This window comes from Musca vetustissima, unplaced genomic scaffold, assembly GCF_032173495.1.
Source record: "Musca vetustissima isolate MV318-11 ecotype Yass unplaced genomic scaffold, APGP_CSIRO_Mvet_v1 utg3460, whole genome shotgun sequence".
Classification (NCBI taxonomy): domain Eukaryota; kingdom Metazoa; phylum Arthropoda; class Insecta; order Diptera; family Muscidae; genus Musca; species Musca vetustissima.
This window is the reverse complement of record NW_026884540.1, coordinates 396,006-423,502: the sequence shown is the minus strand read 5'-3', so window position 1 is coordinate 423,502 and position 27,497 is coordinate 396,006. Positions and strand designations below refer to the sequence as shown.

The following is a 27,497-nucleotide window of genomic DNA, read 5'->3' as shown; positions in this document are numbered from 1 at the left end:
ATCAATAAAAATAATAATAATAGTAATAATAATAAAAAATTATAACTGCAAAAACAAAAAAATGTAAATGTATTTATAGACTTATTTTATTATTTATATATATATAGTATATTTTTCCATGTTTTCTTTTTTTGTAACAACTGCCACTTCAAAAAAATTTTTTTTTTTGTAAAGAAAAAAATCATCAGCTTCATCAATATTTATAAATATTTTCATATAAAATAAATCAATAGTAATCATTTTTTTAAAACTCGCAGAGTTCCTTTTAAGGAAAATTTCCAACATTTTTTCTGTTTTTGTAAATTGTTGTTGTTCTTTGAAAAAAATGTTTTCTATGAAATTTCCAGGAATTTTAGGCTTCAAGCCCATCCAAAAAATATACATTTATCAGGGTTAAGTAAAATTAATTTTTTGTTTTTGTAGTGGTTGTTTGTTTTTAATTAATTAAATTTTTAAATAATTACAATTTAAGAAAAAAATGGTTTCATTTAATACAGGTTTGTTGTTTTCAAATTTTTTGTGTGTGTAATATTTTTTTTTTAATTTTTGTAAATACATAGTTTTTTTTTTAAATTCAAGCTTAAGTGTTACTATTTTTTTTAATAACATATTTTTTTGTAATTTAAAAAAAGGACTTTCACATATTTTTTTGCATGCATAATTATGTTTTTTTTTTTTTTGTACAAGTTGTTGTTGTTGGTTTTTTAATAATTTAATTTTTTGTTTATAATTAATAGCAATTAATTAAATTGGGGTTTGTTTTTTAATTTTTTTTAACAGCAAAGAAAAAATAATTTTTTTTCATGATTGCCCACCCCTGTATTTGTGTGTTGGGTTGAATTTTTTTAAGGAAATTGGTTGATTGGCTGCCATTTTGTTTTCATTCTCTCATCATCATGAGCATCATCCTCTCTTCCATTCGCTCTCTCTCTCTCTTTCATCCTGTTACTCTATGATTTTCTTAAAAGTTGTTGTTGGTTTTTGTGTTTCTTATTTTTAGCAAAGTTGTGTTTGTTTTTGTTTTTGCATCAGTCTCGATCATGTTGAATTGTGTTTTTGTATTTTTTTTTAATTTGTTTTTTTCAAGTAGACTTTTTTACAATAAGAAGTAAGAAGAAGAAATGTACAGGGGAAACATTTTCATTTACACTAGCAGCGTGGAGAAAACATCTCTGGGGGGAGGTGGCCATTTTGTGGTCTCTTTGTTGGGGGGGTTGTGGAGGGAGAAGGGGGGTTTAATGGAGATGAGAAAGAATTTTAAATCAAATCAAAATACTGTTGCAACACAAAAAAAAAAGAAATAGAATTTGAAAATATTCTCTCTTTTCCTTTTTCTCTCTCTTCTCTTTTCTTTCTCTTTTTCTATCATCCATAAAAAATAAATCTCCATATTTATTTTCTCTCTCTCTCATATTAATAACATCTATCAAACACTCAATGTCATTGAGAATTATCTTCGGTTATTTTCTGTTCGATGATCCCCTCTCTTGGTTTGCCACACACTTACGCTTCCAACATAACCTTTGTTGCCTGCGAACTAGTTGCTACAACACCTGAAGCTACTGCTGGCCCCACCCCACTACCAGTTGCCGTCACTGTAACATCAGCCGATACTGTGGGGTAGCGCTGGGCCGCTGTGGCAGCTGCCACCAAAGCCTGCAATTTACTGGGTGGCGGTGTGGGCGATTTCTTCGACAAATTCAAGGGCTGTTGAGAATCGGCAATGTCCACCTGCAATTCCAATAGACGTGGTGGTGTATTCATGGCCGAGGGTGAGGGCCTGGGTGGTGACACCGAAGCCGAGGTGGAGTGCGGTGATTGGAAATACTGGCATCCCGATGAGGACGATGTGGAGGACGACGAGGCGGAGGAGGAATTCGATGAGGTGGAGGATGATGATGAACCATTGCTGCTGGGCGAAACCGATTGCTGGCGTTGATTTATTGTGGTGGTGGTAATCACGGAATGTCCCGACCAACGTCCGGCGGCCCCATTAACGGGTGGTGAGGCCAAGGCCGTCACCGTGGTGGTTGAGGGCGAATTGCAATTGGAGTTCGGTGAACTGCTGGGCGAATTGCCATAAAGACCATGCACTTGCATCACACCAGGAGCCGGGCTACGACTACCAGGGCCATGTGGTGAGCAAGCCATTAAATTCGTCGAACTCGATTCCCTCATAATATAATTCTGGATAATATCCGAACGTTTCATTTGTTCGGGCGTCATGCGTGGCTCAGCCATCAACGACTTGGCCAACACGGAATGGGTACTGGACAACGATGAGGTCTGCTGCTGCTGATGGTGGGCACCACTGTTCGAATTGGTGGGTGTGGGCCGGGTCAGATGCATATGCAGCTGGCTCTGATGCGACGGCTGAGCAACAATGGCTGGCGGTGAGCTGGCGGCCACAAATGATGTGGGCGGCGCCTGGGGGGAATGCGTTGCCTGTGGCACCATAAGCACCTGATTTTGTGAGCCGGCGGCGGAGGAGGAGGTGGAGGTTGTTGCAGCTGCAGATGGTGGTGGACTTTGGTTACCGCCCGCCGTCAATTGGGGACTGCTGGCAGCGGCAGGTATGCTCGAAGATGATGATGATGCAGAACCGGGATTTGTTGAACTGGTGGCATCAGCCTCGGCTCCCTCAAACTCCCGATGCCGTAGAGCGCGGAATTTCTTGTGCGGCTTATAGGCCTCATCCATCAGGGAATTTGTATCATATAGCGGAGGAGCCTGCAATACTCTTTTCAGCACGGGCATATCATCGACAATTTGACGCTTCAAGGTGGCCGCGGAACCACCACCCATCATATTGGAGGGAGATGTGGACGATGTTGAGGTGGCTGCCGCTGACATGGGTTGCGGTGAGCGAACCGGTGACACCGACACTGTAACCTGGCTACTGCTGGCGGCTGCCGCCACTGCTGCAGCTGCGGAATTTTCACTGCAATCCAAAGCATCATCGACACTGGAACGCGGACTGGAGCATGAGGAGGAACCACCGGAGCTGACGGTCTTACCACCACATTCTGTTTTCTCATTACCCGATTCAATACCCGAGTCTGTGGGTGAATCCAATTTACGATAACGATGCTGGGCCGGACCACTGGTCAGATGATGGTGCAGCTGTTGGTGGGAATGTGCCCTTACAATGGGTGTGATTGTCAAACCATTTTGTGTGAGATGGGCATGCGAGCCGACAATGTCCAATTCATTTGTGGAGTCACCAGATGAGCCGGAATTGGCACGATTGCGTAGAGGGCAGGTGCCGGACAATGTGGCAGCCAATAGAGGGGCCGAGGAGGCCAACGAAGAGGTTTGTTGATGTCCCCCTACCAAATGGTGAGGAGCTCCACTGCTCGTCGTTGTGGTTGAGGCAATTTGATAATCCAAATCCCCAGACTCTGTGCTCGAGACCGAACCCAACGGACTCTTGGCCTCCACATCCATACGATGATCATCCCAGCCATTGGGACTCTTGGACAACACCTGTTGGGCATCATCATCCATGGACCACATTTGTTGACGCAACAATTCTTTGTGCTCGGTACGGAATACAACCAATTTCTCGGTGTGCAAGGTGCTGAGGGTACGCAAATCAGGCATGGTATCGAGCAGCTTGCTCATGAAATCCGGTTGATCGGGACGATTTTGATTGATGATGGTCTGGAGGCAGCCCTTCAAGCGATTGTACATACGTTCGATCAGTTCAATGTTACGCAAGCCCGGTCGATCGGGTGTGATCAAGACAATGGCGCAGAACAGGCCAATTTCAGCATCTGTCAAATTCATGGAATTCATGCGTTCCGCAAAATTGAATGTGGAATCGACAAGGAAACGGGCATTGGCACCATTTTGGATAGCATCGCGACGCATTACCTGGCCATTAAGGCAGATTATGCTGTTAATGGAATTATCGAACATGCAGATCAAGCGTACGAACAGGGCATCGAAGAGACCAGCCTTGAGGAGGGTGAATTTGTCATCCTGCGAGAGTAGCTGGAAACCGGGAATCATGCCGGCGAAATCAATGACACCACGTATGACATGGGCAAAACGCTGGGAGAATTCTTGTTCGGATTGTAGTTCAGGGGCGGGATTGAGTGGGCAGGCCTGCAATGAAAAAAGAAAAAAATAAATATTTCCAATTAGTTGTGATTTATTGTATTATTTGAAATCATGAATTGTATGGCTGTCTATAGGTCTGTATGTGCGGAAAAACCTTGCATGTTATTTCTATGAGGAAATTAATGAGGCACAACCTAACCTCCCACTAACATGTGTGTGAGCTATTTGAAATTTATACAGTTATTATGAAAAGTTCAGACGAAGGTTAACAGGAAAAATATTGAATTTACAATAACAATAAAAAATAATCAATGAGGAAAAGCTTTTTTTAAGAACAGGTGGTCAAGGGAGAAGGCTTGCCACTATTATTTTTTTCTGCTTTATAAATAGTTTTGTTTTTAAAGTCAAGGTTAATAACCTAAAAGTTCAAGGTAAAAAAATACCCCCTCTCTCAACTACTCACAAAATATTCTTTCCGGTTTTCAAAAAATAGTTTTAGATTTTTAGAATGTTTTTAACGTCATTTGACAAACAAATAGAACATGAACACGAACAGCGAACAACAACAAGTATTATTTTATTATTAACCTTGAAAAAAATATCTGTTTTATTATTGTTGTTTAAATATTTAGTATAGATTTCTCACACAAGCCAACCAATGGCTCTCTTTAAGTCCCATGGCTCTGTGTTAAACAAAACTAAACAACAACAACGGCAGCAATACAAGACAACAATACTAATAGTGGTATCTTCTCTGTTCTCATTGTATACACAGAGAGAAAGAGCACACTACTATATTCATCATACGCCATACAGTGTAGTGTTTGTGTAGTAGGGAAGAAGAAGCACAGTACGGTTAGCCATATGAGTGAGTAATGACAATGACGACGGCAACGAAGGCCAAACTATATGGCATGTTCGTTCGTTCATTCGTTTGTTTGGTATTGTTGTTGTTGCTGCTACTACTGCTGTTATTATTCTTGTTCTTGTATTTCTAAAGGTGTTATGGGGTATGTGCGTGTGTGTGTATGTAGTAAAAGAAGGTTGTGGGCATTTTGTTCTTGTGCAGCCTTGGTCAAGTGCAAATTGCCGGTATATATCCTCGTTGTGTGTGAAGAAAAAAAATAAATATACGACCGGTATGCAAAGACAAGGCAGACAGACAAGCAAAGCGGATATACCAAAAAACAAAAGGTTATTTGGTAGGAAAAAGGGTTGCCAGACATATTTAAAACATGAAATAAAATATCCAAAAAATAAAAAAATTAAATTAAATAAAAAAATAAAATAAAAAATTAAAAAAAAAAAATATAAAATAAAAATAGAAATTAAAAATTGAAAAAAAATTTCTATTAAATATAAATAATTAATAAAAAAATAAATATATAATTTTGGTATTATTTATCATTTATTTTTTCTTATCTAATTTTTTTGTTGTTGTTGTTTCTACTTCTTGTTCCATTTTATTCTTAACTAATTATAAACATGTTTTCCAGGTTCCAAAATATAATATTGTTCAGGAAAGAAATATAAAAAAAAATTGAAACACACTCACATTAAACAAAATAAAAAACAACAATAAATTTTTTTTTCTCAGACAAGGTCAGCTAGAACGTCACTTTTTTGTTGTTTGTATATATTATTTAGCAGTGTTATTTTGTTGTCGCATTTTTATATTTGCATGTTATGCCCCGCGGCCACCTGAATATGGCAGTTAAAAAAAATACTTTGTCATTAATATTTTTTGCCTTTGTTTCACACACACACATCAAAAAAATTAGCTTTAGTCATCAAATTTCTGAGCTAAAGTTCTGCTGTGCAGTTCGCTTTTTTATTGTCTCCAATTTAAATATAAAAAAAATATTTACTTTCATATTAATTATCAACAATCACAATAATGCTCGTGTGTGCATTCACTGTAGTTGTTGTTTTTGTTGACATTAAATATTCGAGCAAATGTCAAAGTCAAGTACAAATTAACACGAGGTCTCTTTGTGAATTTGTAATAAAAAGCAAAAAAAAATAAATAAACAGTAATGCAATGAAATGCAATTAAAATAAGCAATTAGGAAATGTGTTCCTAACATATAAAAATATATTTCCTTAATGATATGAACTATTTCCTAATAAATTGGAATTTATAGATTTATATTTTTAAAGGGAAAAGGTTTCAAAATTGTGTATCATTTTCTTATGTAAGGAAATTTTATGAAAAAAGTTTCCTAAATTTTATGAAAATATTTCCTAGAACTTTTTCATTTTATTTTTAGAATGTTTTTCCTAAGTTAAAAAAATAATATTGAAAATTATTCCAACAAAATTAAAAAACTTTTCTTCTTATTATGAAAAATTATCTTTAATTTAGGAACTTTGTTCATAAATATAAAAAAAATCTTAATTTAATTGCCTTAAAAAAATGATTAAATTCCTCAAAATTACCCATAATTCTAAATTATCAATTATACGAAAAAAAATCCTCCATCAAAGAAGAAAAAAATCTGCTGCAACAACAAAACAAAATTAATCTTGTTTATTACTTGCTGTTGCTGCTACGTAGTAGTACTCATCAATATATAGAATTGCCATTGTTGTTGTTTCTTCTTCTTGTTTTCAAGGAACGCAACAGAGACGACCTTGGCGGGTGTTATTTTTTAACCTTGAATTTTTTTCGTATAAAATAACAACAAGAACAATAATCATCAACAAAAAAAATTAAGAACACAAAAAAAGAAGATTGAAATAAAAAACGACGTAGCAGACACAGTCGGCAGCAGCACTTGGCAACACTTTGCCCTCTCTTCGGAACAATAAAAACCCAAAAATAAAGAAAAAAAAAACAAGGAGAGGAGGAGATCAAGGAGTAAAGAAAAAAAATAATCTTAATTTGTTGTTGTATTGAAACCTGACTCAGCAAAAAATTGAATTTATTAGAATATTTTTTTAATTTAATTTCAGGATTTTTTTGTAATTTTTTTTAATACAGAAATAATAATTTTTAAATAAAAAAAACTATTTGAAGTGATTTTTTTCATGTTTAAGCAGCTTTTTTGAGTTACCCCACGTTGGGCGCCACTTTATTATAATTGCTATATTTGCCAGTTTTGCAGTGTTTCTAATTTTTTAATAATGAATTTACATGGATTACTATTTAATTTATTTATTTTTTAAATTTTTATAAGTACCCACTTTGGGCGCCACTTCATTCCAATTGCAATATTTGCCATTTTTGCCAGTTTCTAATTATAAATATTTTTTAATAATAGATTTACATTAATTTCTATTGAATTTTCTCCACTTTTTAAAACTTTAGAGCATTTTACAAGTACCCACGTTGGGCGCCACTTTATCCCACATGTTATTACGTTGTTATTTTTGGTCAATATTTGGTATTTTTTATTTTTTAGCAATTATTTTCATTTAATAACATTAATTTTACATGAAAAATGACTTCAAAGGAGGTCCCACGTTGGGCGCCACTTTAGTGGAAATATGAGAATTTTCTAAATTTAATAATTTTGTATTTTTAGGTAATTTTTGTTATTCTCAAAAATTATTTTACATGAAATTTTATTCAGAAGGAGGTTCCATTTGGGCGCCACTTTAGTGAAAATATGGGCATTTTTGAAATTTAATAATTTTGTATTTTTAGATAATTTTTGTTATTCACAAAATTGATTTTACATAAATTTTTTATGCATAACTAGTACCACGTTGGGCGCCACTTTAGTGGAAATGTAAGAATTTTCGAAATTAAATAATTTTGTATTTTAGGCAATTTTTGTTATTCACAAATCTGATTTTACATAAAATGTTTATGCTTCGCTGGTCCCACATTGGGCGCCACCTTAGTGGAAATGTAAGAATTTTTGAAATGTAATAATTTTGTATTTTTAGATAATTATTTTCATTCGCAAAATTAATCTTAACTAAAGTTTTTATGCATAGCTAATCCCACGTTGGGCGCCACTTTAGATAAAATTTCAAATTTTCCATATTTTGATAATTTTGTATTTTTTGTTAATATTTTTTATACTAACTAGAACATTTTTTTATATTGAAAAGTAGTGGCATTGCTCATAAAAAAATATATATTTTAGAAACTAGGAAAAACCTTGCTTGTTATATCTGTGTGTTTTATTGTTATAACAATGACTAGTTTTTTAGTTTTCATTGAAGAAAAATCTTGCTAATTTCCTGGTTTAAAGACCTTAACTAAACCAAAAATAAATTCGAAATCAAAACTAAAACTTCAATTGTGTGTTTTTAACACCTTTTTGGTGGCTAAACCTAATTATAATATGTTAATTATTTCTCAAACACACACACATTAAGAAGCATGTTAACCTTGTCCATGGTGTCTCAGTCTTGTTTGTAGTTATAATTTTATGTTTGGATTTTTAAAATTTAATTTTTATTTTAACAACTTACCAATAATGTTGGCATTGAATAGGAAGGACATTCACGGGCTCTTTGGCGCATGGCGGCTACCTTTTCTTTGGTAAACTCGCAGGTATCCAAATGAGCTCTCAATACGGCCGACAATAGCCGCGGCTGATCGTCGAGTTCCGAGGCCAAGGCACGCTGTTGGCCACGATTTTGTGTGGATTGTTGCATGGCGGCCAATATGCGAGCCTTTTCACGTTTCGGCACGCGACCAAATCGCACAGCTAAAATGAGAAGAACAAAATTTTAAATTAATAAAAATTATTTTAGAAACAGGTGTATTTTTTGTGGTTAATGCTTAACAATAAACTAGGTAATTTATGTAAAGTCGCCAGCTGGAAAAAAACAACAAATTCAAAACCCTTCAACCCTAACCAAAAAAATAAAAATTAAGGCCAAAACCATGGCCTTTTGTTACAGGAAGTCCACCACTAAGGGGACATATTATAGAGCAATCTGTCGCCTGGTTTTTGTAACCCTTTTTCATAATGCCAAAAAATTAAAAACGTTTTTTTCTGCTTCTTCTTCTTCTGTCATGTTATTGAGCGTTGCACGTTTTTTAATGGCTCTGTTGTGCCTACGTTTTATTTCGCTTTTTTCGGTTTTTGTTTTATTTTTGTATGGTGGAAGGCCCTTTAAGTAGGTCATTGCCTTTTTGACTTTTATGTTGTTGGTGTTGTTGTTGTTGTGTGTGGCTGTGTTAAATATAAGCCAGACGCGTTTTGCTTACAATGAATGCAAGCAGCGGTAATGTAAACCTAGCAGCTGTCATTGCTATACCAACAGACATTGAGACAGACCTACATACACATCATGCGACTGAATGAAAAAAAAAAAATAAAATCCAAATGTTACACTTTCTCTTTTGTTTGTTTGATTTTTTTTTTTGTCTAAAAAAATCTCACCCACCATCCGAAAGTCACGTTTTTGTTTTGAAATGGTGAAACGGCCCTTACATTATTACCATATCTGTCTCTAAAAAAGAGGGGTCATGACCCAGTAGTGGAGTTTTGGTTGATGGTTTTGAGGCCATCGTGTAAAGCTGCTGCTGCCGCTTGTCAAAAAGAAAGTTGCTGCTCCACTTAGTTTTTTTTCTTTTTTTTTTAAATTTTGATTTTTTAATATTGAAGTCAATGATAGCAGAAGAAGGAGATGAAATGTTTATCAATGTTAAAAACTCAATTAATTAATATTTCATTTTCAACTTCTTCTTTCTATGGATGCTTCTTTTGGAATGAGGTTAAAACGATACAGAACTAATTTCTCTATTTTATGCCCCAAGGGATTGACATACATTTTTTTCAAGCAATCAATTTTTTTAAATATAAATATTAATTTAGAATTTGAAATATATCTGGATGCCATTTATATTTTTAAAATATAAATTTTTATAAAAATCATTTAAACATTAAGAAATTATAGGTAATTATGAAAATATTAAAATTGTAAAGAATTAGTAAAATGTTCAAGTTGGGCGCCACTTTTGAAAATTTTATAAAAAATCTTTAAATATGGAAATACGAATTTCAGAATTAAAAAAAAACACATAGTAAATAAAAATTTATAAATTTTAAGATCTTTTGTGGGTAAACCACGTTGGGCGCCACTTTATCCAAATTGTAATTTTTCGATTATTTGGTAATTTAAAAAAAAACATAGTAAATAAACATTTATAATTTTTAACATCTTTTGTGGTTACCCCACGTTGGGCGCCACTTTATCCAAATTGTATTTTTTTTCGATTTTTTGGTAATTTTTTAATATATTTTTAACTAATCATTTAAATACTAAGAAATTATTAATAATTAATAAAATATAATAATTTTAAAGAATTTTAGAAATGTCCATGTTGGGCGCCACTTTTGAAAATTTTATAAAAATGTCTTTAATATGGACATAATGGAATTTAAGAATTAAAAAAACATAGATAAAGAAAATTTATTGTTTTTGAGATCGTTTGTGGGTACCACACGTTGGGCGCCACTTTATACAAATTGTAATTTTTCGGTTATTTTGAAATTTTGTAATTTTTTAATGTATTTATAAAAAGTATTATTAATAATTGTTTTATTTTATATTTATTAAAAATACTTTTTAAAATTTTTTCATTTTTTTATATATATTTTTTATTTCTAATTATATTTTATTTTCGTAATAATACTTGTTTATGCAAATTGCAATTAAAATTCTACTTCTTTAAAAAAAAAAACATAATTTTTGTTATTTTTAATTTTATTTTTCAATATTAGTTGTATTATTTATTTTAAAATTTATTAAAAAATTAAAAATTGTTATATTATTATTACTATTTTTTATTTTTTTTTTAATTTGTAATTTTTTTAATATTTTTTAATTTATTTTTTTTTTATTTTTAAATTTTTTATTTATTTTTTATTTGATATTTTCAACTTATTTTATAATTTGTAATATTTTTTTTAATTTTTATTTATATTATTTTTAATTTTTATTAAATTTTTTTTTTTATTTTGATTTTTTTTTTGTTTTAATTTTTTTTTTATATTTTTTTTTTGTTTTAATTTTTATTTTTCAATTTTATTAATTTGTAATATTTTTTATTTTAATTTTTTTAACTTATCCAATTTCTATTTTTTTTTTTTCGTTTTACCCCATTGCCCTAAATATGTTTTTTCTCTCTCCAAAAATCTCAAATTTGTTCCTATTTTCCATCATTCATTTCATTAATGTTTATTTTATTAACATAACTAACCTAAAATTAGTGTTAAAACTGACACCAATTGAAATTTCTCTTTTCATCAAAACCAAACATGCTCATCATTATCCCCATCATCATCATCATCATCATCATCATTGCCATCAAATACAACTTCTAAGCAATTAATAAAAGAATAGCCAGTCAGCCAGAGAAAGAAAGAAAAAAAAAAACAGAAACACTCGTCGTTTACATTTCTAACTATCCAATTTTTTTCTGTTTGATATCAATAAACATTTAAAAGTAACAACAACAACGACCACAATAATAACAATATTCCACATAAAGTGAGAGGAAATCTCTCTTTTTTGTTTTTGTTGAAATCATTTTATAGGTTTGTTGTCTAGCTTTCAAAATATCTTTCTATGCTGTGCTATGGCTGTGTTGTGGATGTTACTACTGACACACTTTTCTTCTTCTGCTGCTGTGGGGCCATCAAACACACAGCCACACACACAACACAACAAGCCGGCTTTCAAACATTTGGAAAGCAAACCAGGTCAAATGAAAATGAAAACTCGGTTTGAATGAAAGAAAGAAGCATGCCATGCCATGGTTAACGCCAACCAACAAAAAAAAATGCGACGACTTCAACGACGTTGTTGTAAAAAAAAAATGGGGGACGAAGAGAAATTAGAGCGCGCTTTGAAAGCTAAAACCAAAAACAAAACAAAAACGAGATTTCAAACGCACAACTTTCTTAAGACCACAACAATAACACACAGAGCACCACACACACACATTGGGGTGTACCCCAAGAGAAATGGAAACAAAACAAAAAAAAATAAAAGTTGGTCACACACATCTAGCACGCACACTAACAGAGTTGGGCATGTAAATAAACTACTGTTAATGGGAGTTTAATAATGAAAATAAAAGGCTTATGCATGGCCGCCTTGTAAACTTAAGGTCGTGGGTTCAAACCCCGACAAGAGCATTTAATTAGAAAAATATTTTTTAGTAGAAAATAATATTTTTTTAAACAAGAATTAAATAAAAAATATTTTTTTAAACAAAAAATTAATCGAAAAAAAATATTTTTACTTAAAAAAATTATTTCAAAATTAAAATTTTATTTTTTATTAAAAATGTATTTTTTACAAACAAAATAATTTTTTTATTTAAAATGAAAAAAATATGAATAATAAAAAATATGTTTTTTAATAAAAGCATTTTTTCCCATAAAAATTTATTTTTATAGAAAAAATATTTTTTCTATAAAAATTTATTTTTTATTGAAAAATTATTTTTTTTTTCTATAAAAACTAAAAATATATTTTTTACATAAATTTAAAATTTTTACTTTTTACATTTTTTTATTTATTTATTTTTTTTTTTTTTTTGTCAAAATAATAAATATGAGTAAAAGCCAGTTTTTTTCTCTTTTTCAATTTCACTTTAGTTAAAAAATATGCACAGAGACACACAGCCGCAATACATAAACAAAAAAACCCAAACCTGTCTAGGCGAATAAAACACGTGAATTGGGGTTCGCATTTAATTACAACAAAAAATAAAAATAAAAACTAAAAACAGGAACAACAACAAAAACACTTACGGGCATTGTGATAGTTGACATTGCCTTTGAGTATACTTTTTAATATGGGTAATTCTTCAGCCATTTCTGCTGAGTTTATGTGTGTGTTTGTTTTTTGGGGGGATTGTTTTGGTTTCAATTTTTTTCTTTTCAAAAACGAAATTTTTGGCGTTACTTTTCTTTTTCAAAACAACATTAAAACGCCTTTTGATTCCATTAGTAAAGATATACTTTTTTGTATTTGGGTGGAAATAAAAGTTGGCACAATTTCACTGATTTTCTGCTTCTTTCAAAACTTGTGTGACATTTCAAAACTTTTTTATTTATTTGGGGGAAAAATCACCAGGTACTTATTTGAATTTTTCTTTTTATGTTTTAAATTTTATTTTGAAATATTTCAGATTTTTTGTGTAAAACTTTTTTTGTAACAGGAACTTTGAATTTCTTTTTGAGATATATTTTTTTAATACAAAAAAATATTTTTTTTCTATTTTATTTTTTATTAATAAAATATTATTTGGTTTGAAATATAATTTTTAGCGCGTAATCCTCTGGGTGTGAACGGAATATTAACTGCTGCCACTGCTGCTTGATGATGTTGTATATTTTATTTTTATTTATTAATTTATTTATATTTATTATTTTTGTTATAATATAAAATATTTCATTTGAAAATCTTTGGATTTGGTTTTGTTTTCATTCAAATACTTTGCCGTGTTATTTTCATATTTTTTTGCATGTCACCACTTTTATTTCAATACAATATTTCAGAATTTTTTCTTTCTTTCATTCATAAATAAATTCTTTATTTTTTCATTTAAATAATTTATTTGTAGTTTCTATTTTTTCATATAAATAATATTTTCTTCAATTTTGATATTTATTTCTTGCGTTGATATCCACTGTGTTGTTTGGTAGTATTTCTTTTTTCATCTAGTTTATATTTTAGATTTTCTGTCTGCTATATTTTTTTTATTTTTTGTTGTTAAAAAACATGACAAAACTCGACAAGGTCTCGAACGCGACTAACTGTAAAAATCTTAGGCATGTTACGAATATACCCAAAAAGGTACAAAGAGTCAGGCAAACAGACAGGCAGGCAGGCCAAGCAGAGCAAGCACAACACATTAACCAAGCACAAGCAAGTACAACACTAAACAAACTCTGTGTTATATGGCTCTCTGGCTCTTTGTCATCACACACACTCTGAATGGCACCCATAACCCCATATGTTAAATTCACATTCTAAGAGAGCGAACAAATTAAGAGTCAAAGAAGAGCTCCACCACACATCGTTTGTTATACGAAAAGCTTCGTTGTGTTGTTTATTATTATTTGTGTGTGCTCCCCCTTAATGGTAGAGAACCCATTCGAGTTGTATGTTCTCTCGCTCAGAGAAAAGTTCAATGTTCGTTCTTGGCAGAGTTTTGTGCACTCTGTGCCTTGTGAATACATTGAACTGAAGCCCAAAATGGGTTGGGGATGGAGGTTTTTGTTATGTCTCTTAAAAGCAATTGCCTTTGCTGTCGTTGTTTGTTGGTGGTGTGTGTGTGTGGGAAGTGGTAGTTAATGAACCCTTCAAAGGTAACACAACCAATATGGAAAAAGGTTATTGTTTGATATTGTTGTTGTTGTTTTTTTAAAGGTTAAACATAATTATTGGCGGGGGGAAATAATAAAAATAAGTAGGCTGGCGCTCGCAAATTGATGAATTTGTTAAGAGAATTAGAATTATAATAAGGAAAATGAAATAAATAATGAATTAATTATAAAGGAAATATTCAATTAATTAATTGAAAAATAATGAAAAATTGATAAAATTATTTTTAATAGATTTTTTAAAAGATTAAAGAAAATTTTCAATAACAAAATGTAAGCAAATTGAAATAAAAATAATTAAATTGTAAATGAAAAATTTAATTAATAATTGAAAAATAATGAAAATTTATAAAAAAAATTTTAATAGAAAAAATATTTTTTTAATTATAAAAAATATATATAAAAAATAAGCAAATTATTTAAATATAAAAAATAATATATATATAAAAAAATTTTTTTTTAAATGTTTTTAATTATAAAAAAAAAAATTTAAAATTATTTTTAAAAAAATTTTTTTTATTTAAAAAAATAAAAAAATAGATATTTTTGGTATTAATTTTTGAAAAAATTATTAAAAAAAAATATTTATAATTTTTTTATAAAAAAATTTAAAACAATATTTAAAAATTATTTCTTTCACACAAAGAAAAAATATAAATAAAAAAATTTTTCGAAAAATGTTTTTTTTTTAATTTTTTCTTCTAAAAAATGATTTTTTTATTAATATTTTTACTTATTTTTTAAATTTATTTTCCTTTTTTGTTCAATTTCAATTTTTTTAACCGGCAAAATTTCAAAATTCCTCTTTTTAAATTTCAAAACAAGCTTTTTAACGTCTCTTCATTGTGGCCGCCCACCAAATCCATTCCAATTCTCTTAACAAACTCAACACACAACAGTTCTGCTAATTTTTGTCTTTCTCTTTTAATAATAAAGAACACATTTAAAAGCTCAAATCTTTATAGCAAGCTTTTATTAAAGTTCATGCCTCAGCTTTTCACCTTTGTGTGTTGTGGTGAATTATTTTAATGCCATCAATGGCCACCAACTTTTATGCACAAACTTAATAAACTTTATAAAAAGCTTTCATGAAAGCTTTAGATAAAAGTTTATAACTTGTAATTTGTTAATAGAATAATACAAATTCAATTAAATAATAAAAAGATTAATTATTTCTGAACAAAAAATACCTTGAACTTCAGAATATTTTTTTTGGTTGGAGTTCGAAGGTTTGGTTGGTTGCTTGCTTGGCCCAACCAACACGTGGGTGTGTTGCCTTTCATTGATAGCCATTAAAATTAATTAACGTCAAGTTGCTAATCAATTTGTGTTTAATGAATTAATTATTTGCTGTGCAAAAAAAGCAACAACAACAAAAATATTTTTTTATTTGAATAGCATGAAACGTCCTTTTTTGGGGGTCTATTTGCTGTGTGTGTGTGAGAGAACGTGTGTATGGATGTGTTATGTGTGCTACGTCGTTTAAGTAGAACGAGGGCAAGCACAGTTTGTTGTCATTTATTTGAATTTTTTTGCCTTGAGTTCAATGACTTTTGGCTGGCTGGCTGGGTGGGTTCGTATGGATGGTTCGCTTGGCTGATTGGTTTAATGTGATATAGGGGATGGGGAGGATTGGATGGTGATGATGGGGATGAGAGGGAATGTGAGCTGGGGTAGTTTGGTTGCTAAGTAATGCTAGATATTTGAAATTAAATCGTCTACAAATGTTGCTGCAAAAAATTCAGACATACAAACTCACATACATATGTATGTATTTATATGTATCTATGTAATCTAATGTCGTGTGCCATTTTTTTGTGTGACATTTTTTTTTTTTTTTTTGAAATTTTCAAAATGAAAATGTCAAGGTTTTGTGTTTTTTTTCACCCATCAAAAATTTGGGAATTGCTGCTGGTAATTAATCAATGTTCGATTTTCAATTTTGTGACACCAATTTCTGTTTTTTTATTTTTTGACAAATTGTCGTCCATCATAGCCAAAAAAAAAAAAACATATTGCAAAATATATTGAATGAAACCGTTACCATATTATTTATTCATAACCAAAAAAAAAACTTGTTTCAAAATAATTTTTTTGTTTTACATTTTTTTCGTTTTCAACGAAATAGAAATCGAAAAAAGACAGAAACAAAAAATGAAAACAAAACCAACCCTACCGCTACCACTCAAGAGCATCAGCTCTGCTGGTCGGTCAATGAACTCAAGAAAGTAATGAGGCCAACATGAGCAAAACATGAAGGAGAAAGAAAAATACAACAAATGTAGGAATCAAAAAAATATGCAAGGAAATTTTTTCAAAAAATAAATTTTTTGAAAAATTAAAAAAAAAATATTTTGGAAAAAAAATAAATTTTTTGTATAATAAAATTGAAAAAAAATATATATTTTTAAAAAAATTAATTAAAAAAAAATGTTGAAAAAAATCATATTGAAAAAAAAATATTTTTTTTTTTTTAAATAAAATTTAAAAATTTTTTTTGAGAAATAAAAGAAAAAAATATAGAAAAAGCTAAATTAAAAAAAAATATATAATAAAAATTTACGTAAAAAAATAGAAACAAGTTTGGAAAAAATATTTTTCCAAATGTTTTGGAGAATATATATAGGAAAATAATTTTGATGAAAATTAAATAATATTAAAAAAATCTTTCAAAAAAATTACTTCCTCCAGAATATAAATTAATTGCCCTCTCCAAAGACGTATGATTATCACACAATTTTTTAAGGGCATTAAGTATACGTCCCACTTTATCCCAACAAAATAACTCAATTTTCTTCTCTAAACTCGAGGAGACCATTAAAGATGCCTAAGACGTACTTCCGTATTATTTTTTCTTTAGGTTTTGCAAATTCCCATTGTTTTTTTTTTTCAATTTCTTTTGGGTATCTATTCCAGTTAATTGTCTGTTGTTTTTTTAGCTTAATGATGCGCGACGAAAGTAAAAGTGAAAGTTTCTACCAATTGTTATATGGGGTTTTTGAACCATGAACGAGCGTGTGTTCTTCATTTCTTTTCAACAAAGGTGCTGCTGCCAAACATAAATATGTTTTTTTTTTCAATAATACATTTTTTTCCACAAAGCAAACGTGTTTTGACTACAAGTCTCAAACATACACATAAACATGTTTGCTACATACATGTTGTTTATATGTTGCTCGACTAAATAAAAATAATAAAAAAACAAAGTCATTGACTTGGAAATTTCTTTTTCTTTCTTTTGTGATTATATTTCACTTTCACTTGCCAGTTTTAAAATGTGTGTTGTTGTTGTTTTTATTTTATTGTTATTATTTTTATTGTAACCTGATTTGTTTTTTTATTTTTAATTTTGTTGTTGTTGCCTACCTCAATAAGTGTGTAAAAATTTTCGTAACTATAAAAATAATAAAAAAAAATTGAAACTGAAACAGAGAAATACCCCCAGAAAACTTTCTTTCTTTCAGCTTTCTTCTGAGTTTTATTTAGTTACACGTTTCGAAAGAAAAATAGCAAAAAAAAAAAAATGCGAAAGTTATTAACAATTTGGAATACAAAAATAATAATAAAAAAACAAATGAGAAGTCAATGACCGAAGTTAGTTTTTTTAATGGAAGCTACTACAAACTGACTGGATAATTAAAAAATATTTTTTTTACAATTGGAAAAATTATCTGAATAAAATAAAATAAATCAATAAAAACTAATAATAACAAAACATTAATTTAAATTTAAACTAATTAATTTAATTAAATTTATTTTTTTTTTAATATTTTATAAAAATATATTTTTTATATTTATTTTTTATTGTTTAAAAATAATATTTTTTAAATATCATCAAAAAATATTCCTCTAAGTTCACCTTAACCTGTACAAAATTTGGTATTAATATGCAATACAACAACAACACCAATAAAAACAACAAAAATAAGAAAAAAATCTGCCAGAAAATTATTTCAAATTATTTGCCTTCCAAACATAATCCAAGGTAAAATCTTATTACATTCACAAAAATAATACAGAGAGCAAGCACACACACATACACTCTTGAAAAAGGCCATGCATAATTTTGCAAATGCATTTAGGCAGGCGAAACAACACGACAAAGCAAGCATCCACACACACACACGCACACACAAAGAGCCATAGATGATAACTCTCCCATTATTTGTTGTTTAAACTCTCGTGTAAATGCAATTCGTCAAATTGACGTACGAGACTCATGTAAGTCGTTGCAAACGGCAAATAGTCAGTCCGTTAGACAAACAGCCAGTTAGATAGTCATTGTGCCATTGTGACAGACCGTCAGTGTGTTCACTTGAAAATTGCAAGTTGAGTGACCGTGCATGACCCACATACAAGTCTTTGCACTCTTCATGTGCGACAACCAAAAAAAAAAAAGAACGCAAACCTACAGTCGAACACACACAAGCATACATATGTATGCATGCATACATTTGTATATATGTATGTATGTTCATTGCAAATGCATTTGTCGTTGCATAGTTGTCGTCGCACTATCTCTCAATGGCGTTTTGCAAAAAATGAAACAACGACAACAACAACAACAACAGCCACTGCATTTGCTGTGTACATTAATGTAGTCATTGGCGCTGTTTCCACGAACTGCTGCGAGATGGTGACTCGGCTCGGCTCGCCTTTTGCTGTTGATAAGTGTGTGGCATGATGTGTTTGGCAGCCATTCCACCTCCCTCTCCTCCCCCACCAATCAACAAATTGAAACGAGGCTAAAGATAAAAATGCATTCGTGTGTGTTCGTGTGTGTGTGTGCCAGTCAGCCAGCCAGTCATCTAAATGAACGAACGACAAAACGAAACGAAAAAAATGGAAAAGAGCAATGAACGGCATTCAGCACAGTTTTTCAAGTCGTTGTTGCGGTTGCAGCAGCAAAGCAAAGCAATGCAAAAAAAGTTTTGCATTGATGTTGTTGCTACAACAAAAAACAATGGGCATGTGCACGTCACTGCTGCTGCTGCTTCATTGCATTTACAACGAATGAACGAATGAGCAAACAAACGAACGAACGACCGACCAACAAAATAAACGACAGCAAACGATGTCGTTTGTGCGCCAAATTTGCACAAGAGACTTCGTCGTATGATGGCTGGCTGGTCGGCCGTTCGTTGCTTTACATTTTATGCAATCGTGTGCATGGAGAGGGGTGGGGTGGCTAAAGAGGCTGATGATAACACACATATCTGTGTGCGTGCGTGTGTGTGTAAGCACTTGAAACCTTCGAGAAATTTTCTAAAAGTCGTTGAACTTTTTCAATGCATTTCAATTGCAAACAACAGCAACAACAACAGCAATTTCTAGAGCAATGCAACGTGATAGGTTAGTCTCCCCATCACATCCATCAATGAGAGAGAGATAAACAAAGGCAAAGAGCGCCACCAAGCCAAACGAGACAAGCAAATGAACGACTGTGGCCGTGCATTGCTGTGTTGTGCTTTGGAGACTCTCGTAATATAACAACTTAACGTAGGTTAGGGTAAATGAAGTGGAGACTAAAAAATCTCGCTCTCTTTGAGATAAAACACATGTTGTTGGAGCAAAAAAAGAAGACAGAAAAAAAACTAGTTTTGGGAGGCATTGAAAAATGAAAGTGTTTTCGACAAAAACACAGATTGAGTTAAGCACTCAACAGAGCGAGAGAGGAGAGGAAAATAAAGAGAGCGCGTGGTAACTTAATGTAAAATTGAGCAGAGTAGTCTGTTGTTGTTGTGTGTGAATATATCTTTCTTTTTTACGTTAACTTGGCTATCACCACCACATAATTTTGCCAAACCACCAGCAGCAGCAGCCAAAAAGGTAAATGAACTTTTTGAAGGTTCACTTAACATAGTAAAGCAAGCAGCAGGCCAACAACAACAACAGTCAACTGTTTTATAATACACAACAAACAAACAGTCAGTCAGTGAGCGCCACAGAAAACAAAAATAAACTTGTTATTACGTTAATACCTGACATGAGGTGTTTAATGTTTTATTTTTTTTTCATTTATTTTTGTTGTTGTTTTTGCCTGTTTGAACAAGCCTGCTTGTTTGTTTATCTGTTGTTTTTTGGCTGGTTTAATATTTTTTGTCGGTGGAAAAAATTTCACCAGGCCTTTAACAAAAATAATTTCTTGTTTTTTTTCTTTCTTTCTTCATGAGAGAGTACTAACATTTTATGTAATCAGTAATAACCACAGTTTTGCAAAAATAAAAAAACAAGTAAATAAAACAAAAACAACAAAAAATTGTTATGATAACAGTTTTTGCATGCATGGTTGTGGTGGTTGAGAGTTAAGTGAACTGAAGAAGAAAGTTTCAGGTATTTGGATTTTCGTGGAAAAAAAAATTAAAATAAATAAAAATATAAATTAATTATATGAAAATATGAACAAGGAAGGAAAAAATTGAAAAATTTTTTATAATTTTTATTTTATTTCTTAATTTTTCGAAAAAAATCATTTTCCAAAAATTGGAGGGGAACAAAAAATATATTTGACAAAAAAATTGGATTTTTTTTTTAATTTTTTTTCCAATATTTTTGTTTTCATTTTTCTATTTTTTTTTTTTTTTTCTAGAACAAACCGATTTGAAATTCTTTCAAGTAAATATGAACAACATATTTTCATTCAATAAAAATTACTAGACATTTTGTTTATTTCAAATGGTGGTGATGATTATAACTGACTGCATGCAGGCTGGCTGACTGTCGTTTTTTTTTTTTTTTCTATGTCAATTTTGCTCTCAATTAAAGAGAGGGGGTACAAACAAAACATCATGTAAAAAATTCGAAAAAAAATGTCAGGCAGGCATTTTGATGTTGTTATTTTTGTAGAGGCCGTGTCATTAATGCATAGCCTCCATATATTCATCTTTTTTTTTAGTATTTTTTTCAGTTCAGTATTTTTTTTTTTTCATTATACAATCATTGATATTACTACTAGAGAGAGAGAGAAATACATTAATGGATGGCTGGCTGGCTAGGCAAGCTGCTGCCTGGGTCGTAGTTGTAGTGTTATTCAGATAGATAGTTTGTGAGTCTGTCCGACAGCCATCTATCCATCTACAACCAGCAGCAGGCAGCAGCAGTTTTTGAACAAAAATCTACGTAATATATTTGTAATTGACCTGAATAAAGTTCAAATAACTCGTCGTCGTCGACTTTGTTGTTGTTGTTGTTCGACAATAGCACCACCACACATAGTTTTATTTTCTATGAGTGTGTGTGTTTTCAAATTGAAATTTATTTGCTGTGTGTAGCTATTTGGGTTGCCTGCTTGCTTGCTGGCTGGCTGTTCAAATGCAATAAATGTTTTTTTTTTTTTTGAGTTGAAAAATATTTTTTTAATAGAAAAAAATTTGAAAGGCATAGCGACAAGTACATTGTACGTGTGACCCTAAATGGAAGGATTTTTGCTATTTTATTTGAATATTATTTTTTTATGTGTATTTTTTCATTTTTTTCATTATTGTTATCAATGTGGGCAGACATGTGTGCCAAGCAAGAGAAATTTAGAAAATTATTGCGAAAAAAAAAAAAATATATTTTTATGGGGATAAAGAAAATAAATGAAAAAATTGCAATGTCTGGAAATTTAATAAAAAAATGTATAAAATATTTTTTGTGGTACAAAAATAAATATGAATAAAATATTTTTGTAGTAATGTAATGTAATGATGGGTTTCAAAAATCCGATAGATAATAAATATTTTTTTCTAAAATGGCGCCCAACGTTTGTAGTACAAAAAAAATGAATAAAATATTTTTGTAGTTAAAAAATCATTATATTCAAATATTTTTTTCTTTATGATGGGTTTCAAAAATCCGATAGATAATAAATATTTTTTTCTAAAATGGCGCCCAACGTGGACACCATTATTTTAGAATTGTAAGAATTTTTTATTTTTCTTTTTTATTAAATAAAACAAGATATTAATGAAACTAATTTTTTATTTTATAATCAATATTTTTTTAACTTTAATTATTTCTAATTTTTTTTCTTAATTATGGAACCTCGATTTTTAGTATTTTTTACTTTTTCAATTTTTTTTTAAATGGGGGTTGTTATTTGTTTTTAAATATTTATTGAAAAATAATGATGATTTTTCCAAAATGGCGCCCAACGTGGGGACACCATTTTTTTTAGAAATGTAAGAATTTTTTTTAATAAAATAAGAAATTAATGGAAATAATTTTTTATTTTTTAATAAATATTTTTTTACTTTTTAATTTTTTTTTCTTCTTCATTTTGAAACCTGATTTTGAATATTTTTTACTTTTATTTTTTTAAAAAGGGGTTTTTTATGACAACTATATTTGTTTTTAAATATTTATTGAAAAATAATGTATTTTTCCAAAATGACGCCCAACGTTAAAAACATTTTTTTAGAAATGTAAATATATTTTATATTATTCTTTTTATTTAATTAAATAGAAAATGAGTTTTAATGGAAATATTTTTTTTAATTAATTTTTTCTTAATTTTAAAACCTCGATTTCTAATATTTTTACATTTATTTTTTAAAATGGAGGTTTTTATTGACAACTATATTTTTAAATATTTATTGAAAAATAATAATTTTTTCTTAAATGGCGCCCAACGTTGAAAGAATTTTTTCTTGGAAATTTAAATTGAAAAATGATTTTTAAATGGAAAATATATTTTTTTATTTTTTGAATCAATATTTTTCATTTTTATTTTTTTTTTTTTTTTAAATTTTTTTATTTAATTGTTTTAATGTTTTTAATTTTGAATTTACGATTTTTTAATATTTCTTATTTTTTATATTTTTTTTTCAATTATTTAATTTTTTATGTAAATTTTTATTTATTTTTTATGTAAATTTTGTATTATTTTATGTAAATTGTCATTTATTTATTTTTAATATTATGCCCCCATGATCATAAATTACTCATAATTTGTCTCATTTTAACGGCAAATGATGAACAATCACAAACCAGCAAGCCTTCATATCAAACACACACACCTCCTTCTCTCCACCAAATGCTCTTATTTCGTCCATCTCTCTCTCTTGCTCTCCCCCTTTTTACATTTTGTTTATTTATACAAAAATATATATATTATTTTTTCTGATATGACGACTGACACTTTGTCTGCAACAACAACACAAATCTATAGCACTTAAGATACATACAAACACACATACACACACGTACATACATATGTATGTACGTACGTATGCATACGATATTGTTGATTGTTGCTATTGCTGGCTGGCTGATTGTGACCTAGTTTCGCAGTTTTGTGAACGAACCAACGTCAGACATGCCCGGTCAATGAACTTCAGAGGCTCTTGAACATGCACAAACAGACACACACACAAAGGCACACAACCATACGACTTATACAATTGCCATGAAAGCTGCCTCCCTCCCAACAAAACCCCTGGCCTCTTTGAATGTTAATAAAAACAACAAGGCATAGCCTTCCCTCCTCTCTCTCGCTCCCTCTCTCTCTTGTTTTCCAACAGATAAAAGTGAAACGCACAACTACTCTTACAGAGTAGAGTGAAATTTTGTAAGAGTTTTGTTTTTTGAGAAGACAAGAATGGGTGAGGGAGGCAGAGTTTGAAGCGGCCACGGCGGAAAAACCTGGGGCCAGCTAGCAGACTTTTTGGAATATAGGCAACAACAAAAAAACGAAAAAGAAATTTTTGTTGGTTACAGTTTCGTTTTCATTTTGGTCATCATCACACGATGATGGTGATTATTTTTGTTTTTTGTTACAATAAAATTTACTATGATTTGGTTGTTGTTGTAACAGCAACAACAACATTAACTTGTCTTCACAAAAATCCATGGCCAAAATGAAAAAGAAAGTTTTTTTTTTGTTGTTTTGGCTTTTGTGCAATCACACACAACAAAGAAAGTGAAAGTCGTAGAGTTGGGTTAGGAAATAGTTTTGTGTGTTGTTCGATGTATGAGTGGTGTGTGTGATAGTTCGTTGTTGTTGTTGTTTTTAATAATAAATTAGTAAATATTTCTAAATATAAATATTTTGTGTTGTGTTGAGTGTTTATTTAGGTCAAACATGGCAAAATGTAGAGATAATTTATTTAAAAGAAAAAAAAAACACAAAATAAATTGTTCAAAACAAAAATGTTTGAAGGAAATTTATTTTTAAAAAAAGATAGAAAAAAGTATTTAGGTTTCGGAATTTAAAAAAATAGGCTAATAGTGTTGTGGAAGAATTTTGTTGGGCACGCATCCAAGAACAAGACCTAAAAAATCTTTCTAAAACTTTAAAAAATATATGTGGCGCCCAACGTGGGACCCAAAAATATTAATTCTTATATTCATTTTGATTAAATTAATATTAGTAGTATTTTTTCTGTAATAAATGTGGAATAAATTATAAAAAGGTGATATGGCGCCCAACATGGGAGCAGAAAATTTTTAAATTATTTTAAAAAAATAATAGACGGCTGCTGGAATTACTATTGATAACTCGTTTCCATGACAGAGGGGTCTACCTCAGCCCATTTTCATTAAATATACATAAGTAGTTTTTTGTAATAAATTCGGAATATATTATATAACAAAATATGGCGCCCAACGTGGGACCCGAACGAAACTAAATTTTCTAAAGTAATTATAAAGTCTGCTGGAATTAGTAATTCATCTTAAATATTTATTAAAAATAAATTAATTTCCTAAATGGAGACCAACGTTGGGTTTGATTTTGATTTTGTTTTTTTTTTTTTGTATAAAAAAATATATTTTTTATTTCCAATAGTTTTTATTTTTTTCCTTTAATTTTTTCTTTATCTCTGTTACCTATTTTCCTTTTTAATATTTTTTTTTTGCTTGCTCGTCCTATTTTTTTAGTTTTTTTTACCTTCAAAAAGTTAATAAATTATTTTCATTTTTTTCTGTGGTTGTTGTTTCATTAACGGTATATGTATTTTTTTAATTCATTATTGTTGTTGCATTTTTTTTGTATTTTCATCAAGACCTTGTATTCATTATTTTTTTTGTTTCGACAAACAAAATAAACCAATGAAAAATTAAGGCAACAACAACCTGAACTGTATACGAAACAACAACAACAAAAACACATTCATCCACATTGTATAAAAAAATAATGTTTTATTTTAAGTTTCCTTGAAAGATAATAAAAGAAATAAGCACATGGCCAGTTTTATATAAAAACAGCAAACGCAACAACAAATAACCGCAATAACAACAATAACAACAACACCGCCACAGATAAACTGTTATTTTTGGGGGAGGTTGGTTGGTTGTTTCAACAGGCAGTGGGAAAGGAGAGCCACAGAGGAGAAAGAAACATAACACACACATCAAATGTATGGAGGTCGGCCGCTCGCCTGCTCGGTCTCTGCATTGAATACCAAAACAGAGACGAGACAAGACGAACCGAGACGAGGCGAGCACACATAACACATTTACTTTCATTTTTCATTTCTTTGCTGTTGACGCCAGCAGCGCCAGCACACGTAGGGGCTCTGTTGTTGGTAAAGCAAGCAAGCACACACAGTGCTAGCAGCAGAGACGCCAGCGGCCATAGCAGAGCCATGAGAAAGAGTCAATGAACTCGTCGTCATCAACACAACACAACATGGTTATGGCTCGTGTTATATAGTAGACAAGCAACGAGGGACGACCGAGACGAAGAAGACGACGACGATGATGATATGGTAAGTCGTCGTATACACGATATTACGAGTTACACGCACGCATACCATCGATATAACGTGTTGTTTGTAGAAATTGTTGTTGTTGTTTGTGATATGGTGGGGAGAGCAGCCAAATAATGTATGGGGAGCATAACAAAGTATTAGGCAATCCAGTAATGAAGAAGAGGCTCTCTGTGTGTGTGTGTGTGTTGATTACATAGTTGTTGTTTTAACTCTCCCGTTTATGTTTCCCTGTGGAGAGTGTTATGTTTGGCTTTCTTTAAAGGGGGAATTTTAGTTGTTTTCTTTACAATTTATGGCAATTTCCTGTTTAGACATGCAGAAAGCAGCACGTATTACATTATTGAAGCATAACAACTGGCTGTGTGTTTTTGTGATTAAATAATATTATGTTATAATATTTTTCGGGGGAAAAATAAAATAATTTATCAATCTCAAATGCTGAATTTTTTCAAGTTAATGTAAACAAACAAACATATATTTTTTTGAAGGCCTAAATTCTTATCCTCTCTCTCTCGTCTCATGTCGGCTCTCTCCTCCTTATCATCTCATGGTTATTGTTTGTGCATATAATTTACGTTTGCAAATGTATTGTGGGTTGGCGGAGGAGGAGGAGTAGGGGGTCTGGCTGTGTGTGCCTGCAAAAATTTAGGTTAAGTGCGTTCATTCAACTTTTAGCACCATTTCATAATATTCTGTTTAACGAGACGGACGAACGGGCGGACCATATCAGTCAGCCAGTGAGGCAAGGCAGGCAACCAGGGTCGTTTAACAAAAACAATTTCACATGATTGTGCGGGTGAGCAGAAGCAGCAGACCAATGTGATGACACACAAAAACAGCACATTTATATGGCCCACAAGAATAATAATAATAAAAACAAAAATTTGCTTAAACAATTATGGCGCAAAAAATTCAGCACAAACACACACTCACACACACAATGTGAACCCCAAAAACTTGAACTAAATAAATAAGCGTGCTGTTATCGCGCTTCAGCAAGTGCGGATTTGGCACTCTACTTTCCAGAAAAAACAACAAAAAAACTATAAAAACGAGACTTCTTTGGCTGAATCACACTCATTGTTCTTGAAAGCCAAGACGATGTCTGACTAACTACGAAGTCAAACTTCTGGCCCAGGTGAATGAACTTGATTGTGAATTTGTTTGTCATCCAAAAACAAACGCGCAATGTAAATAAAAAACTTGTTATTTGTTTGGCCCCAAAAATACCACAATTTTTTGCCATATGCAAAAATAACAAACAAGAAGAAGAGGAAGTTTGTTGTAAACAAAAAATAAACAATAATACGTAATAAAAAAATGTAGCAGTAGGCAGGCCGGGTTATTGAACTTTTGGGCAAGTGATAAACAAAAATTTCCTGGCCAAATTAATCATGTTCTAGAATTTCAAAGGTGCTAATAAACAAAT

The 27,497-nt window shown here is 30.8% G+C and overlaps 1 protein-coding gene across 1 annotated transcript in view; it reads right to left on the bottom strand.

The window, feature by feature from the left end:
• Nucleotides 1–1,503: 1,503 nt before the first annotated feature.
• The window catches only part of LOC133331502 (ecdysone-induced protein 75B, isoforms C/D), a 193,981-nt gene continuing 167,987 nt past the window's right edge, over nt 1,504–27,497 (bottom strand). The window contains exons 4-5 of the mRNA XM_061539892.1: nt 8,494–8,732; nt 1,504–4,110 (exon numbers count right to left, since the gene is read on the bottom strand). Of these exons, the coding sequence (XP_061395876.1) occupies nt 1,504–4,110; nt 8,494–8,732 (2,846 nt within the window). The remainder of the gene's footprint in view (nt 4,111–8,493; nt 8,733–27,497) is intronic.